This window comes from Rhinolophus ferrumequinum, chromosome 5 (assembly GCF_004115265.2).
Source record: "Rhinolophus ferrumequinum isolate MPI-CBG mRhiFer1 chromosome 5, mRhiFer1_v1.p, whole genome shotgun sequence".
NCBI lineage: Eukaryota > Metazoa > Chordata > Mammalia > Chiroptera > Rhinolophidae > Rhinolophus > Rhinolophus ferrumequinum.
The window spans coordinates 33,073,890-33,089,622 of NC_046288.1; the positions used below are offsets into that span (position 1 = coordinate 33,073,890).

General features: G+C 44.7%; 1 protein-coding gene and 1 long non-coding RNA gene across 11 annotated transcripts in view; one reads left to right on the forward strand and one right to left on the reverse strand.

Annotated features, from left to right (window-relative positions):
- Positions 1-3,709: 3,709 nt before the first annotated feature.
- LOC117021963 (uncharacterized) lies at positions 3,710-5,672 on the reverse strand. The gene is made up of 2 exons (XR_004422967.1): positions 5,330-5,672; positions 3,710-3,943 (listed from the first exon to the last, which is right to left on the reverse strand). It is a non-coding gene; the product is annotated as an uncharacterized LOC117021963 (long non-coding RNA).
- Positions 5,673-5,767: 95 nt separating this feature from the next.
- Positions 5,768-15,733, forward strand: part of SEPTIN11 (septin 11) — a 95,018-nt gene continuing 85,052 nt past the window's right edge. For 8 of the 10 annotated variants that reach the window (XM_033105397.1, XM_033105400.1, XM_033105405.1 and 5 more), the window contains exon 1: positions 5,801-5,992. In XM_033105397.1, coding sequence (XP_032961288.1) covers positions 5,966-5,992 — 27 coding nt within the window. In that variant the 5' untranslated portion in view covers positions 5,801-5,965. Of the gene's footprint in view, positions 5,993-15,733 lie in introns of all 10 variants that reach the window. The other 2 variants (XM_033105403.1, XM_033105395.1) reach the window with 2 other exon arrangements.

Genomic DNA, 15,733 nt, shown 5'->3' on the forward strand with positions numbered 1-15,733 from the left:
CACACCATATATAAAAGTTAACTCAAAACAAAATATGGACCTAAATGTAGAAACTAAAGCTATAAACTTCTAGAAGAAAACATTTGGTACAAATTTCTTACGCATCAAAAGCATGATTCATAAAAGAAAAAAAAAAACACTTATACTCCATCAAATTAAAATCTCTGCTTTTTAAAAAGATTCTAAGGTAAGGAAATGACAAGCCTTAGTGAGAAAATATTTGTAAAACACATTATCTGATAAAGCACTATATGCAGCATCTATAAAAATACATAATAAGAAAACCCAATTAAAAAACAGGCAAAAGACACATAGCCAAGGATGTATATGGTTGGCAAATAAGCAATGAAAAGATGCTCAACACCATCAGTCATTGGAGAAATGCAAATTAAACCCGACCGAGGTACCCCTGCAAAACTACTAGAGTGACTAAAAATTTAAAAACTGAATATATCTGCATCTGGTGGAGAGCAGAACAACTGGAACCTTATGCATCACCACAGTAAATTTTAGAACACTTTTATCACCTCAAAAAGAAGCCCTTACCCCTTAGCTATCGCCCCCTATCACCTCATCCCCTTCCGTCCTGAGCAACTGCTAATGTACTTTCTGTCGCTATAGATTTGCCCATTCTAGATATATAAATGGAAAAGATATAAGTGGTCTTTTGTGATTAGCTTCTTTCACATAGCTTAATATTTAAAAGAGTCATCTATGTTGTACCATTTATCAGTACTTAACTCCTTTTTATGGTCAAATAATACTCCATTGAATTGATATACCATATTTTGTCTATTCATCAGTTGATGGACTGGGATTGTTTCTGCCTTTTGGCTACTGTGAATAATGACTATTCCTGGATAAGTTTTTGTCTGGACCTATGTTTTAATTTCTTTTGGGTATATACCTAGAAATGACGTTGTGGAGGCGTATGGTAATGCTATGTTTAACTGTTTGAGGAACTGCCGAACTGTTTTCCAAAGTGGCTGTACTATTTGACACTCAACAACAGTATATAAGGGATCTAATTTCTCCACATCCTCAATGATACTTGTTACCCAATTTAAAAAAATTTTTATTATAGCCATCCTAGTGGGTATGAAGTAGTATCTCTTTCTAATGATGTCAAGAATCTTTTCATGTGCCTATTGGCCATTTGTAATATCTTCTTTGGAGAAATGTTTCTTCCAATCCTTTAACCATTTAAAAAATTGAGTTGTCTTTTATTATTGAGTTGTATGAAGTCTTTACATATTTGAGATACAAGTCCCTTATCAGATACAGGATTTGCAAATATTTCCTATTGTGTAGGTTGTTGTTTCACTTTGGTAGTGTCCTTTGAAGCACAAGAGTTTTTAATTTTGATGAAATCTAATGTTTTCTTTTTTTGCTTGTGCTTTTGGGGTCATACCTAAGAATCCGTTGCCAAATCTAAGGTTATGAAAATTTACCTCTATATTTTTCTTCTAAGAGTTTTATAGTTTTAGCTATTACATTTATTTTAGGTATTTGATATATTTTGAAATAATTTTTGGATATGATAGAAGGATCTGAATTTATTTTACTGCATCTGCCTATACAGTTGTCCCAGCACCATTTGTTGAAAAGATTATTCTTTCCCCATTGAATGGCCTGTTTTTGTGGAACTTGACTCAAGATTCAAACTTAACAGTGTCTGATTGGCTAAACTTAGATTACGTGCTCTTTTGGGTATATTTTGGTGGTAAAAGGATTTGATGGAAAGTAACTTTAGGAACCTCTTTTGTAGAGGCATTTACTTTCTGCCAAGGTGGAACATTCATTGGAAAATCTGCCCAAATAAATAGGGGTTCCATTAAAAAGGGAATATATCCTGTATTACTAACAATGTCAAATATCCACTAGACAGCTCTTCTAAAATGCAAATATCATGTTCCGTGCTTAACCTCCTGGATTCTTCATTTCCCACAAGATCAGGTCATACACCTGGAGCATGATAATAAAGGTTTTTCTAACCTAGCCCCTAGCCTCATCTCTATTCCAATGCAGCTCAACATTTATTGACTATATCAGACCTTGGGTTGTGAGCTGAAACACAAAAAAGTACTCTCCCTTGAGACACTCAAAGCCTAGTAAACATGTATATCATTATTATCACCTCTCAACTGCCTGACTTGTCTTGTAATAATTGCTCGGGTGACCATATGTCCTGGTTTTTGCCTATTGTCTTAGTGCACCAACCCTCTTTTTTCAATCTCAGAAGTTTCTAAGTTTAAACAATAAATTATAGGTCACTCTAATAATAGCATATCTATGTTTTCTCAGTTAACTCAGAGAAAAAAAAAAATTCTGTGAAGGATTGAATTTGTTCAAGTCCTAGCAGGAATGAGATGGTATGACGTTGGTGCAAAAGTAATTGCTGTTTAAAATGTTAAAAACAATTGCAAAAACTGCATTACTTTTGCACTAACCTAATATATTCCTAATGGGTAATTTGAGTAGAGTTTAATAAAAAGACTATTTGCAAGGGTGGGGCCAAATGTAGAAAAACCACAAGGAGTTTACCCTGCATTATCCGAGGGGAATAACCGTGACCTTATGCAGCCAGGCTGCAATGGTGCCATCGCAAGGAAACCTGAGGGAATAAACACCAATACTCCTCTCTTTGATGTACTGCTGTTACTCCCCATTGCCTGAACCCAACTGACAACTAAAGGAAAAAAAGCCCTTTGAGTTCAGGCTGCTGGAGGCAGAAAGGAGGATGAAGAATGGATCTGGCAAACAGATGTCCTCCATCAGGAGTCACTGTTACTACCCTATTTTACAACAGCAAAAGATGAGATGAGGAAAGGCTAACTTGCTCAATGTTGCATAGCTAATAACTGATAATCTGGAGTTGAAGTGCTGTGCTCTCCCCATCCCAGGAGGCTACCTCTAAGGCTCCTGTACTCTAGCAGTGCCAGAGAGCACCCTTCATTCCCACACATCATCATCCTGGAAACCACGGAATAAAGATGGCTCATTCTATTCTCTTGTGTGGAATGTCCTCCTTGCTCTCTCCCCTGTTCCACCTCCATGAAGCCTTTCCCGTTCTGACAGGCAGAGTGAATAGCTCCTTCTACTGTGCTTTAAAAATCCCTAATTCATATATCTATTCTAGGATTTGGCTTATTTATCAGCATTGCTTAAACATCTGTCTTTCAGCAGATGGTGCACTGGTTGGTTAAGAGTCAGAGAGGCATCCTCATTTAAACATTTTTAGTTCCTAGCACAGTGCCGGCACAGAGTTAGAAAGTGAATCTAATCCCTTAGCAACCCTTTTAGGGAGGAACTATTATTAAACAGATTTTTAACGAGAAAATTGAAGCACTGAAAGGTTAAGTAATTTGCCCAAAGTCATCACACAACTGTGAAAGGGTAAAGCCAGGATTTGAAATCTAGGTAGACTAGTTGTAGAATATTAAATAACTTCAGAATGAAAACTGACATTTTGAAATAGCCTTTGATGGCCCAAAGTAATTACAACATATCTATGCCTACCTGCCCCCAAAAGACAAGGAAGTGGGAATTTAAGGCATTGCTACTAGTTGGTGAAAAAATTCAGGCAGAAACTGGATAAACTGTAACAATTTTGTCCTAAAAGTATTTCCTCAAACAGATGAGATCTTGGAATAAGTGACTTTAAACTTTTGTAATGAGAATAAATTAATCTACCCAGAAAGGTAAGGAATTCACATTCTTATAATTTAATAGGCTGTTTTCAGCATAAGCATTTACAAACAAAATAAGGAAATAAAAATGAAGCAATTAATTAAATCCTGCAGTCTGGCCCGGTCAATATAACACAAAATGTAGAGTTGGATTGCAGTTGTCCTTACATCGGGTTGGCAGCCTGTGGAACAGTCTTTTCATAGGGTTTTCCTGAGACCTCCTGTCCCTGGGCAGTCCCTCTGTCTAATCCTCCCTATGGAAGAAGGAACAGAAGAATGTCGAGATACAGAGAGCAGCAGATTCAAGTATTTTTCTCTCCCTACACCCTTTACATAGCATCCATTCACCTAGTAATCTTCATTCAGTGGTTACGGAGCCCCTACTGTTTGCTTGACATAAAATGGTGGCCCCTATCTTCAAAACATCTGATGTCTAGGGGGCAGTAATTGGTCCAAACTGAAGAGGTTAGTGTCCTGCAAGTCTGGGTTGGCCCAGACTCAAGAGGTCCCCCCATTCGTAGCCCCTCATCTTTCTTTCACTCAGAATACTTGCATCATACTCTCATCCCTGGTGGTTCCACCCGCGTCCTTTCCGTGGAATTCAGCCTGGGTGGCCTTGAGCTCCTCGGTCCCTCCTGGGGCAACCCAGAGTCTGCCTCGCAGCTGTCAGACCCGCGCCCGGAAGCCACTCACTCTTAGCCAAAGGCGCGTTCGAATCTTGAGTTCCACCCGGGCAGAGACGGCGGGAGGGGCAAACGCAAGACCCAAAGAAACCTGGTTGCTGGCAGTCTCAGGTCAGATTCTAAGGCGCCCCAGTCTAAAAACGCAGTTTGTCTTTTACCTAATTCAATAGGCCGGGGTTTTCCCTGAGCGCGCAATCCTGTGGGCTGATCACAGCCCTTTATCGCCTCCCCACGCTCTGCACTCCAGTTGGTTCCCCGCCCCCGACCGGTCGCTATCCTCAATTACCTTGTCGTCGTAAACCTCCTCCCCGACCCCAAGAAGGGCCGCGGGAATCTACAGCACCTGACACACCTAGCCGCCCAGCCTTTGCCCCTGCGCTGCGCCAACCGGCAAGCACCCGGACCCTGCCATTCGGCCGGCCACACAGTCACACAGTCACACCCCAGCATCTGCTGGAAAAATCCTTCCCCACAGCGAAGGAGCTTCCCAGTCCCACGCGCCCGGAGTCACACCGACTCCACAGTCACCAGCCTGGGGCCACAGCCGCGCGCCCCAGCTGCAACCCCGCACGCGTGCCTCTGGGTCGCTGGGTCTGTCTCCAGCGATCAAATAAAATCAGCTAAGTCCCCACGTGTGACCGCCGGGCTCTCTTTACACCCGGGGAGGCCGCGGCCCCCACGCTCTGGGGCAGTCCAAAGCTGCCCTAATTCTCCAGGGGGGGCGTCCTCCTCTTCCTCTCAAGCAGACGGTGGTTGGTAGTCCACAGCAGCAGCTACTACGGTCGCTTCCTCTACATTGTGGTCCCCCACCCGGCCTCGCGCTTCAGTGACAGCTTCCAGCTGCCGGCCTTTCAGTTTCTCCCTTAAGAAGAGAACCGTGTAGGGGCAACTCTTCCCTAGTTGGGGTCGGCCCAGCCCCCACCTTAGTCGCCCACCGCTCTCCCTGATGGCCCGCACCCCTTTCAAGCCGGTTCGTCCGGGTGGGGCGTACTTGCCCGGGGCTAACTTTCCGCGAGATGCTGTCCCCGCGGACCTGTGTTGCCCCAGTGTCTCTTACTCCTCTAGCAGCTCGCTTCGCGAAGCGCGTGGCGGGACCCGGGACTGGGTCCTCCGCGCCCCGGCTTTTACTTGGACTCCAGTACGTGGTGGAGCTGGGGGAGGCGGGCAGCGCCTAGGCCGGGGGCGTCTCGATGGCACCGGAGAGGGTCGCTTAGGGGCCGACAGCCACATTCCGGGAGGACAAACCCTGAGGCCTGAGCCTGCTGACCCTGGCTGGAGGCCCACCCACCATCCTCCCTCCCACCGCCTCAGCTCTGGCGCGCAGTCTCACACCCCTTTCTGGGGAAGCAAATGGTCCCTTCCAGGCGGGAGGCCATGTTGCTCTAATAAAGCTGGAGGGGCGGTGGCGTGGGGGGTAGCAGATGCCGCTGGCAGCGTGCGGGAGCCGGGTGCGAGCAGAGCGCAGCCGCTAGGGAGGCGCGGGGGAGGCGAGCCGGAGCCGGAGCCGGAGCCAGAGCCAGAGCCAGAGCCAGAGCAGGAGCCAGTGTTGGCGGAGAGCACTCGCGCGCAGCCAAAGCCGGAGCCGCAGCCGCGATGGCCGTGGCCGTGGGGAGACCGTCTGTGAGTGCTGGGGCCTCGCTTCCCTCGCCCGCTGCTCCTCCGGCGCTGGGTGGTTCCCCACTTTCGGGCGGGTGCCGGGGGAGAGTCTGGGGGACCCGGGCGGGGGCTCCGGACTGAGACGGCTGTGGGTGTGGGTGTGGGTGTGTGCACGAATTTGGGCGCGCGTCTGGGACTGAGGGGAAGGCGAGGAACCCCCAGGGTCGGCTATTACGTGATGCAACAGTGTATCGCCGCCTTGTTGCGCCCCGATTCCAGGGATGTGGGAGAAAAAGGACCCCTCTCCTATTTTCCCTTTAAAAGGATTCTTTTAGCCACGGTGTTTCTCGGCTGCTTCTCTTCCCCGCGCACACCTTTTCTCTCGTGACAGTCGAGAAAGACGCCGGGTGCGGGGGTTTCCTCCCGGCACCCGCGTGCGAGGGGCCACTGGGGCATGGGAATGGTTAGCCCAAACCCTGTGTGTCACTCGGCTGTAGAAGCGGGTCAAACATAAAGGGGTGGGATTTCCGTGGTGGTTTCCCAGTGCATTGTGAGATCCCGGACACCCTCAGGCACCCACTCGGGTGACCGGGCCCTGCCCAGGATGTGGACAAAGTTTTCAAAAGGCCCCCTTGTCGGGGTGGGTGGAGGTATTAAAATGCTCTGTGGCTGGAAGGCCGGGGGCGGCGTGCCGAGGAGGCGGGGACGGTAGGAAGAGGAAGGGAGGGCGGTGCGTGGAGAATCGGCTGCCCCTCGGCCCCGAGCGAGGGAGAGAGGGAGGGCGATGCTCCCGCCCTGGGTTTGCGGGCGGGGCAGGGGCCGCGCCTCCTGGGGTTCAAGACTGTGCGCTACTCAGACCCGGCGGGACTTCCCGGGTGCGGTTTCAGTCTGGGCTTCGCATCCCGCGGTGAAAGGCGGACGGGAGGGGAGGCGGCGGCCTTTCCTTTTTAGTGAAAGGACTAGAGCCGGGTGGGAAAGGCGGAGTCCTCTTTCTTTCTCTTTCCCCATTTCTTTGTCGAAGTTCAAAGTCCACTTTCGCCCCATCGGCTTTGGGGGCGCCTCAAGCGAGGTTCTTCTCGCTCTACCCACTCTTTTTCCTTTTCCTTTTCTTCCCTTTCCCACAACTGTGTAGCTGCAGGTGGTGGCTTGAGAGATTTTGTAGATATAGACGAAAGTCCTTCGGAGATACTGGAAGCACGGAAACCCCAGAAGTGCAGGCTGTGCTCTCAGACTCCCCGCTCTTCCTCCTAACTCCTCCCCAGATACGGCCGCCTGCCCGCTCCCCCCCGCCCCCCAACCTGCGGCGCCCCCGAGCAGTTCGCAGGGTTTCTCTGGGTGTTCTAACTCAGCTTGGTGCTTTGCTGCGGAGGTGTTTTCAGAGACTTTCTCCGTGGTCAGAAAATGTGCAGTGGTCATATTGAAGTCTAACTGTGGGTCTTTCAGGCGTTTTAAACTCTAATATTTAATGACATACTCTTAAGAATTCAGATAGTCTCTCGCACACAAATTATGCTCTTGATAATTAGTGGTCAGAGAGTTGTTACTGAGGGAATTTGTAGTCTCTGGGCTAAATTTTTTTTTTTTCTGGTGAGAAAATTGAGGTCCCGAGAGGTCAAGTTTATCTGGTTAAAGCACCCCTCAAAATACTTATTTCCAGGGTACAGATTCAGATAACTGAAATAACATCGACTTTAGATAACTGGAGAGCATCTGGGAATGCAGATGTGTGTGTGGGGGGGGGGGTGTCTTTTTCAGTAATACCTATTGCTGGTGCATTCTTGAGGCATGGGGGAGGTGGAAGAAATAATTTGCTGCACATTTTCTATAAATTAGTTAGTTCATATATGTCAGTTAAATAGAAACAGCATGTGGATTTAAGATTTAGTTGTGTGGTCATAATCATATCCAACACCAGGTCTGCCAACCAGATGTGAGCTTAATCCCACAGAATTCTTGTCTAAGACCTTTCATTCAAATAATAGGGGAGATTTTTTAAAGTGTGTGTACAGAGGAGGTAACTGCTTTCTCTGCACATTCCCTGTTGTCACTGGAATTAAAATTAAATTACTTCCAGTTGAAAAACAGAAGACTTTCTTTGAGTTGTGGTATGGGTAATCAGGAATTGACTATGAAGTTGAAGTCTTTTCCTACATTTCCAAGGCATTGCTGCACTGTTTTACTTTGTTCACTGGGTTACTGCCTCAAGTGTGGTGTCTGCAATTTGTCTTCAGAACAATTCCAGTAAATGCAGATTCTCCAAACATAGCTCCAAAGGATCTCTGCTGCATCCTTCACAGTTAGAATTCTCTGCTCCTCCTGTTACCGTATCCACTGATTAGAACAAAAGAAAGAAACGGTGTGCAGAGGAGAATCACTTCAAGGTTGATTTATATGTGAGTGGAGTTTCCCTAATTATTCCTTTAGCATTAGATTTTTTAAAACATTGTTTAGGGAAACATGAGCATGTCTTCTTTCCCTACAAAGTGCTTCTCCCATCCAGACTGAAGGACAGTTCAATCAAGATAATTTGCCTTCAATTTTAGATGTTCTTGAATTTGAACATCTTAATGTGATATTCCAGGTAAATATGATATTTTACCGGGCAAATATCCTTACATGTCAAATGCAGTATTTTCTATTTTATGAAGTGGTTATAGTAGTCCTCCCTTATCCACAGTTTCTCTTTCTGAGATTTCAGTTACCCATGGTCAATCTCTGTCTGAAATGATTAAATGGAAAATTCCAGAAATAAACAATACGTTTTAAATTACGCGCCATTCTGAGTAGCATGATGATGAGCCATTTGCTCAGTCCCACCCTGGGATGTGAATCATTCCTTTGTCCCCCTTTGTCTAGCATATCCAGGCTGAATACACTCCTGCCCATTCGTCACTTAGCAGCCATGGGGGTTATCAGATCAAGTGTTTGTGTTCAAGTCACCTCATTTTACTTAATAATGGCCTTAGAGCTCAAGATTAGTGATGCTAGCAATTGGGATCTGCCAAAGAGAAACAATAAAGTGATTCCTTTAAGTGAAAAAGTAAAAATTCTTGACTTAATAAGGAAAAGACAAAAATCTTATGCGGAGGTTGCTAAGATTTATGGTAAGAATGAATCTTCTATCCATGAAACTGTGAAGAAGGAAAAAGAAATCCGTGCTAGTTTGCTGGGAGGCAATATTTACATAACTTTTATCATAGTATATTCTTATTCTATTTTATTATTAGTTATTATTGTTCATCTCTTCCTGTGCCTAACTTATAAATTAAGCTGTATCATAGGCATATGTGTACCACCCGAGGTTTCAGGCAGCCACCGGGTGTCTCGGAGGGTAACCCCTCAGATAAGGGGGCGCCTAGTACATATCAGTTATAACCATTTAAACCTCAAGGCTAAATTCAGATGGTTCTTAAATGGATTTGTTGTTGACTGGAAAACAGAAGCTTCAGTTTAGTGTGGTACTGTTTATTTCCATTTAATCTCGAACCCCAGCTTATCCATTTTCCCATGGTTTTGGGGATTGGCTCAGAGAAGACGGTGAAGCACATTTGCGGTTTCCAGAGTAACTGGTGATTAGCAAGAGCATTTCTCCCCTAGGGATGTGTCCATATTTTGGATTGAGTTAGTATTTTTGCATCCAAGTCCCAGGGCAGCTATTATCTTTATTTTAAAAGAGAATGATAATTTATTCTACCTGGGAATCAGGCTTTATGTAGCTGATCCACTCTCTCTTAAAGTGTGGTGTTCCTCCAATCATGGAATTTAGGAGTTGAAAGAGACTTTTAGAGTTCATTTGGTTCAGTCTCTTCCTCTGTGCAGAAATCTTTCCTACTTTATCCCTAAGAAGGTATGTGTTTAAACTTTTCCAGTGGTGGAGATTCCTCTGTGATATACTTCAAGAAGCACGTTTAATTGTTCTATCTGTTGAGCCAAAAGAAATGGAAAACCAAGTTCATTCATTCGCTCAGTTAACACTATTGAGCACCTCCCACGTGCCAGGTGCTGGGGATATATGTATGCACAAGAGAGAAATTCCCTTTTTACCTGGAGGTTTTATTTTCTGAGAGATTTACTGTCCGTGTGTATTAAAGTGACAAACTTCAGTGGCATATGTAAGCCATTTAGGGATAAAGGGAATTAGGTCCCTATTGCTGAGTCGACAGTTATGATGCTGGCAAAGGATCTTATCTGTCTGAGGATCATTGTAGACTGTTCCTGAAGATATGGTTTGTGTTTAGCAGGAGTCAAGTAGGAACTGACAGTGAAATGTTGTTTTCCCTTGTTGTGAAAGTGCCATTTCTAGACTTGAGGATGTGGCCCCCACCTGAAGGGTTCTGGCCGTTGTACCTGGAGAAAGATTAGTGGAGCTTAAAAAGGTCCAGGAGATGGCCATCCAAATGATAAAGGGGCTGCCATCTAGGAGAGATTGTTAAAGCTTAAAACTCCTTAATCAGTGATATATATTATATGCACTGGGGCTCTATAAGCAATTGTTAAGGAATCCGAGAAGTGTTTGACGGGCAGTAATCTCTGCTTTTTAAATCTTTTGAAAACTGCAGATTATTTTTTTTTTATCTTTTAAAATATCTTCTTTAAAAATGAGGTGTCTACATCACAGTGAAATACAGACCTTGGGAACTGATTAAAAGAATAAAACTACCCATATCACTAGCCTGATATAACAGCTCTTAGATTGCTAGTGTATTTTCATCAACTTTGGAGGTTTACACCAGCAAGCTTAACCCATCTCAAGTAAACTGCTACTTAGAAACCAAACTGTGTGCCTGGGTGGACCCGGTCTGACTGTTTGGACACTCATATAATGAAGGAAACAGATTCGAAGGGACCACTCTGTGTCTGTCCAGACAATGGAATGAATGATTTGGATGGCCTACTTTGATCGATTGCCAAAAGACCCAGTGTTTATACCCACTGATGATGCCACAGCTGATAATGATCTTAGAGCTTAGACTCCCTGTGGAGCAGGCTACAATCAGAGGTTTTTGTCTGTGTTTCTCTTTCTAGGACCTTAAACTTGGTTGGGGCCGAGGTGGGGGGTAGCAGCTGCTCTTGGAGTTTATCATTTATTGGGAACTGTCTTTCATAGCCACAGCCAGACCTGTCTCAATTGGGGTAAGTGAAGCCGAACCATGATTTAAACAAAGACCCAGCAGATCTGTAGCTTCTATCCTTTTCCCCAAGGAGACCTACTTTACAATATAATTGATACCCCCCTTTTTTAAATCCAGATTGACAGAAAACTCCCTTCCAGCTAAACAATACCTCTCCTGACCCACTCAGGCCTGCTGGCAGCCCATCAATGCAGCTGCTGTTGAACATAAAAACAGTACTTGGGCTAAGGTGACACAGACGGGCTTCTAAAAAGAATTTGCTGGGTGATCTAAAATCCAATTTGCATCGTCTGTGGCATGGCCTGTGGTGAAAATCAGGCGTCTGTTCTCTGATATGACCAAAGCCATGGCATTAGAGCACCTTTTAAAGATCTGGGCCAATGAGTGTGTTCCTCGCTCATTTCAGAGGACGCAGCAAGGTGAGTTGTGTGGATGAATTCTGTCCACCTGCTGAGCTATGACCATGTGGACAGTGTGATATGTTGATGGAAGGACGGGCCGCGGTGGAGAGGTGGGCTTCATGCTCCAAAAAGTATGTCTTTGGTACCCAAGAGGGAGCTTTGCTCCTGCCTTTCTTTTTCTTTGCATTTAGAAAATTGTAATAAAAATATATATAACATAAAATGTATTTCCCTGTTTTTGATGATTAAGTAACATTCCTTTGGGAAGAATTTGATTTTTTGACTTTTCTATTTTTTTTTCTTAAAGAAGAATCATAATGTAGGTAGTTTAGAAATTTAAGAACAAAACAACCCTCAATAGCTTCATACATCGATCATCATTCTTGACTTTTTCATCCATCTGCTTTATCAGATAGTTCTGTGTACTATCTCTGTGCAGGTGTAGAGGTTATGAGGTTGAGTATTTGAGCTGCCATCACTGCTGCTGTCATCAGATTTCTCTGAAGGATGCATAAGCAATAGAACTTAGGAAGGAAAGCAAGGTGGAAAAGTGTTCCAAGTCAAGGGAACAGCATATGCACAGCTCTGGAAGCGAGGCCGAGCCTCTCAAGGAAATCCGGTGTGGCTGTTACGTCGCGTTCAGGAGGGGGAGAGAGAGTGGACAGACGTGCGGCGGGGCGTGTGGGGAGAGAGCAGAATGCATGCGTTGTTCAAGACATGCATGTTTACCACACAGCTCTTTACACATTTTATATTCTGTCCCCCTTGTCCTTCAACTTAGGCTGTCTCAGATTCTTGCGATTGGTTGATAGAAAACCCTGAAAATCTGCCGAGTATAATTCTTCAGGATTCAGGAGAGTAGAGGGGAGATGACAAAGGATAAGGGGAGCTGATTCAGTTACTATAAAGACAGTTATTTCAGTTTATCCTCAAAACATTCCCGAGAAGTAAATAACAGAGAAGGAAACTGAGACACAAAAACGTGGTCACCTACCTACTTTGGTCCAGCCAGTTAGTGGGAGAGAGAGGCTTTAGAAGCAATGGCTCTGGAACCAGTTGCATACAGACCTACCATCTGTATCTGTTAGTTGGTATAAGTTATGCTGAGGTAACAGATTGGCCCCAAGTTTTGGTGGCTTACACAGCAGTTTATTTCTCACTCAGTCCTCTGAGCTCTTTTCCACGCTGTATTAGCCTCACGACCCAGGCTGAGGGCGCATCCTCTCTCTGGACATTGACAGTCTGGTGGCAGAGGAAAAAGAGACATGCTAAACCCTGAGCTGACTTTTCCAGCTTCCATACAGACTTAACGGGCCACAGCAAATGGTCACTCAAATTCAAGAGGATGGAGGTGGATAATCATCCTTCTACAAAGAGTGGCTCTGCCAGTCACTGGGCCAAGCTTGAGGGCCATAGGATTGGGAAGTAAATCCTTCCCTAGGGAGGGGTAGGGAATATGTTGAATAGTAAGAGTTCACCATACCTTCCTAGTCAGAGAACCTACTATAGAGCCAGAGGTCTTTACTATTTTTTAAAATTGTCTCCCTGTTTGTAATGATTTTTCTCACTCTGTTTGTCCTATTCTGATTCTAGCTAGATGTGGTAGAATGAGAGCGAGAGCGAGAGAGAGAGAGAGAGAGAGAGAGAGAGAGAGAGAGAGCGCCTGAATGAATAGAAGGCAGAGTTTGATTATTCCTATTGTTTACTCACAATGAGCTTGCAGTAGCATCAGCACCAAGTAAGTGATGGGTGGTGACCTTCGGGAAGACCTTCTGTGCTGCTCGCTTTGGCCCAGCTCTGGGACTGTACTCTCTGGGAAATGGTTTTGAGGCCATTAGGACTTCCAGCTGCGTGACAGAATTATTTCCCTTGGGATGTTTCCAAATCAGTGCTTTCCCAGCCCGTCTGTTCCTAAAGGCAGACACATCAGATGGTACCCTTCTTTTCCGTGCTTTGTTTTCTCTCTACTGAGAGGCTGTAATATATAGCATTTTGGGCAAGAATGTGGGCTCCGGAGCCAGACTGCTGGGGTTCTAGGGTATCAGCTCTGCCATTTAAGCTCCTTTGGGGCCTTAGGCAAGTGACTTAACCTTGTGGACCTCACATTCCTCATCTGTAAAATAATAACAGTACCTTCCTCAAAGATTCACTGGATTAAATGAGTTAGGATACAAAGTGCTTACAATGATGCAGGAAATATTTGTCCTCTGTGAAAGGGAAACAAATACTGAAATACTAACGGCGTTCTACCAAAGATTGGGCTCAAAACAGAACTGCCATCCCACCCCACCCGGGAGGAAGTTAGCATTTGCCCCTTCCCCCCTCCCACATGTGGAGTGCACAGTCTTCCCTTTTTCTAGTCGCAGACCAAATATACTCTCTTCTTGAAGCCTCCACCTTTCAATTTTTTGAATTCCTGTTTTTGAATTCCTGTAGCAGTGATTCCCCCACCCCTGCCTTTTTCTTTAAGTTAATTTGTTTTTTAAATAAAAAGGGATTATCAAATATAATTGTTGTGAATGTCATTACCATCAGCAGTACGAGTATGTTCTGCTAGCCTTGCGCACATTCGTGTGTCCTCAGCCTCTATCACCGACTTCAGGGAGGCGACTGTTGTGTACCCCCTACTGATAAACGTTTGGTTGGATGGGTGGAAATTGATCCTTGGGATGAGTTGGATAAGACTTGTGCTGGCCCACGTCTTCTCAGTCTACCTTTTGGTCTAGCTATTGCCATGCAAATTTTAGGCAGGTGTCTACCTGTCTACAGTTTTCTGCGCCAGGCGGCTCTTCTGTCACCACTTGGGTTCTGCTTCGCTCTTCTGACCTATGCAGATATCTGGATGTCCAAGGGAGTTACCATCCCGTGGGCCAACCCTAGGCTGAGGGGCTGGAAGCTGGTGGATAAATACTTCTCTCTTTGGTCACAAAGTTGGAGAGTTGCGATGCAGTCTGTGTGGCTCCTCAGAGGGTCCCAAATGGGCTCCAGCCCCCAGGGGGTAGCTCCGTAGCTACCCTTAGGATGGCTGTGTGTCCTTCCCTGGTTCACTGGGCCCAGTCCCCACTCCCGTCCCTCTGGATCGATTCCCAAAATAGCTACACGCATGCATGTCCTTGTCTCAGGCCCCTGCATTTTGGGGGACTGTAGGTGAGAACACCTCGTTTCCTGGTTTGGGACGCTTCTTTTACCTTATGCAAATGAGGGAGCATGAATGTTACTTTTGTAACATACCAAGTTACTCTGGACATTAAAAAAATATGCTCAGAACAAACTGACCTTTTATCAGGTTTTTACAACTTACTGGAGGACAGACTTAAATTGTTGTAAAAATTAGACTCAGAAAAGAAAAAGCTGGACACATCACCTAAACTTTTCTATAATTTTCATTTCTAGTTCTGTGACATGGAACTCTCACATTCTCTCAGGATGGAAGTGCTTGTTGCTGAGTGCCTAGTGCCTAGTTCTAGAACTTATTTAACTTACCCATTTCAGGTCAGTTATGTATTATATATCTTAGAAACTAGATACAGAGAATATGGGGGGGAAATATGTTTTTGATACATGAGCTATGAACTTGGGCCAAAGCTTAAAACTGTTCTGAGAAAAATCAGAGAAATTTTGGGGCATACACTGTCTGCATAGATTAGAAAAAATGAGGTAATAACTCTTGAAACAATATTAATTAACTAATAATAGTAAGCAATTTTAAGGGCCCAGATTAATTTAAATATTTGCCTGAGAGTTCTTAGGATAATTGTTCAAATCATCTGTTCACCTTTGTATGAGCCTAGCCCAGAGGCAGCTTCGAATAGTGTAACAGGGAACCTCAGAAACTGCATAAACCAAACTGATTCATTGCTCCAGTTCTCTCCAAATTTGTCACCTTTGCTCTACCGCTTAAAGTTTGGCTTGACTTCTTGTGGGGGTGGGTAATCTAAGACTATACCTCCGCCTGCTGGAATGACTTAATTGTTTATCTATTACATACCTCGTCCTTTTCAAATACTTTCCCATCCTCTTAATCACTTCTCTCCTGGGGAATGTTGAATGGTCCTCAGTTGAAGCACAGTTTTATCTCGGAGCCCTCTAAGCAAATCTTTTAGTTGTTGGTAATCAAATTGGCCCCATTCAGAAACCAAAATTCTAAGGTATTTTATGACCTTAAGGCTGACAAATTAATTAAGATAAGGTTTCAGCTATTGAAATGACTAAGAATTCATTTGCTGCCGCTA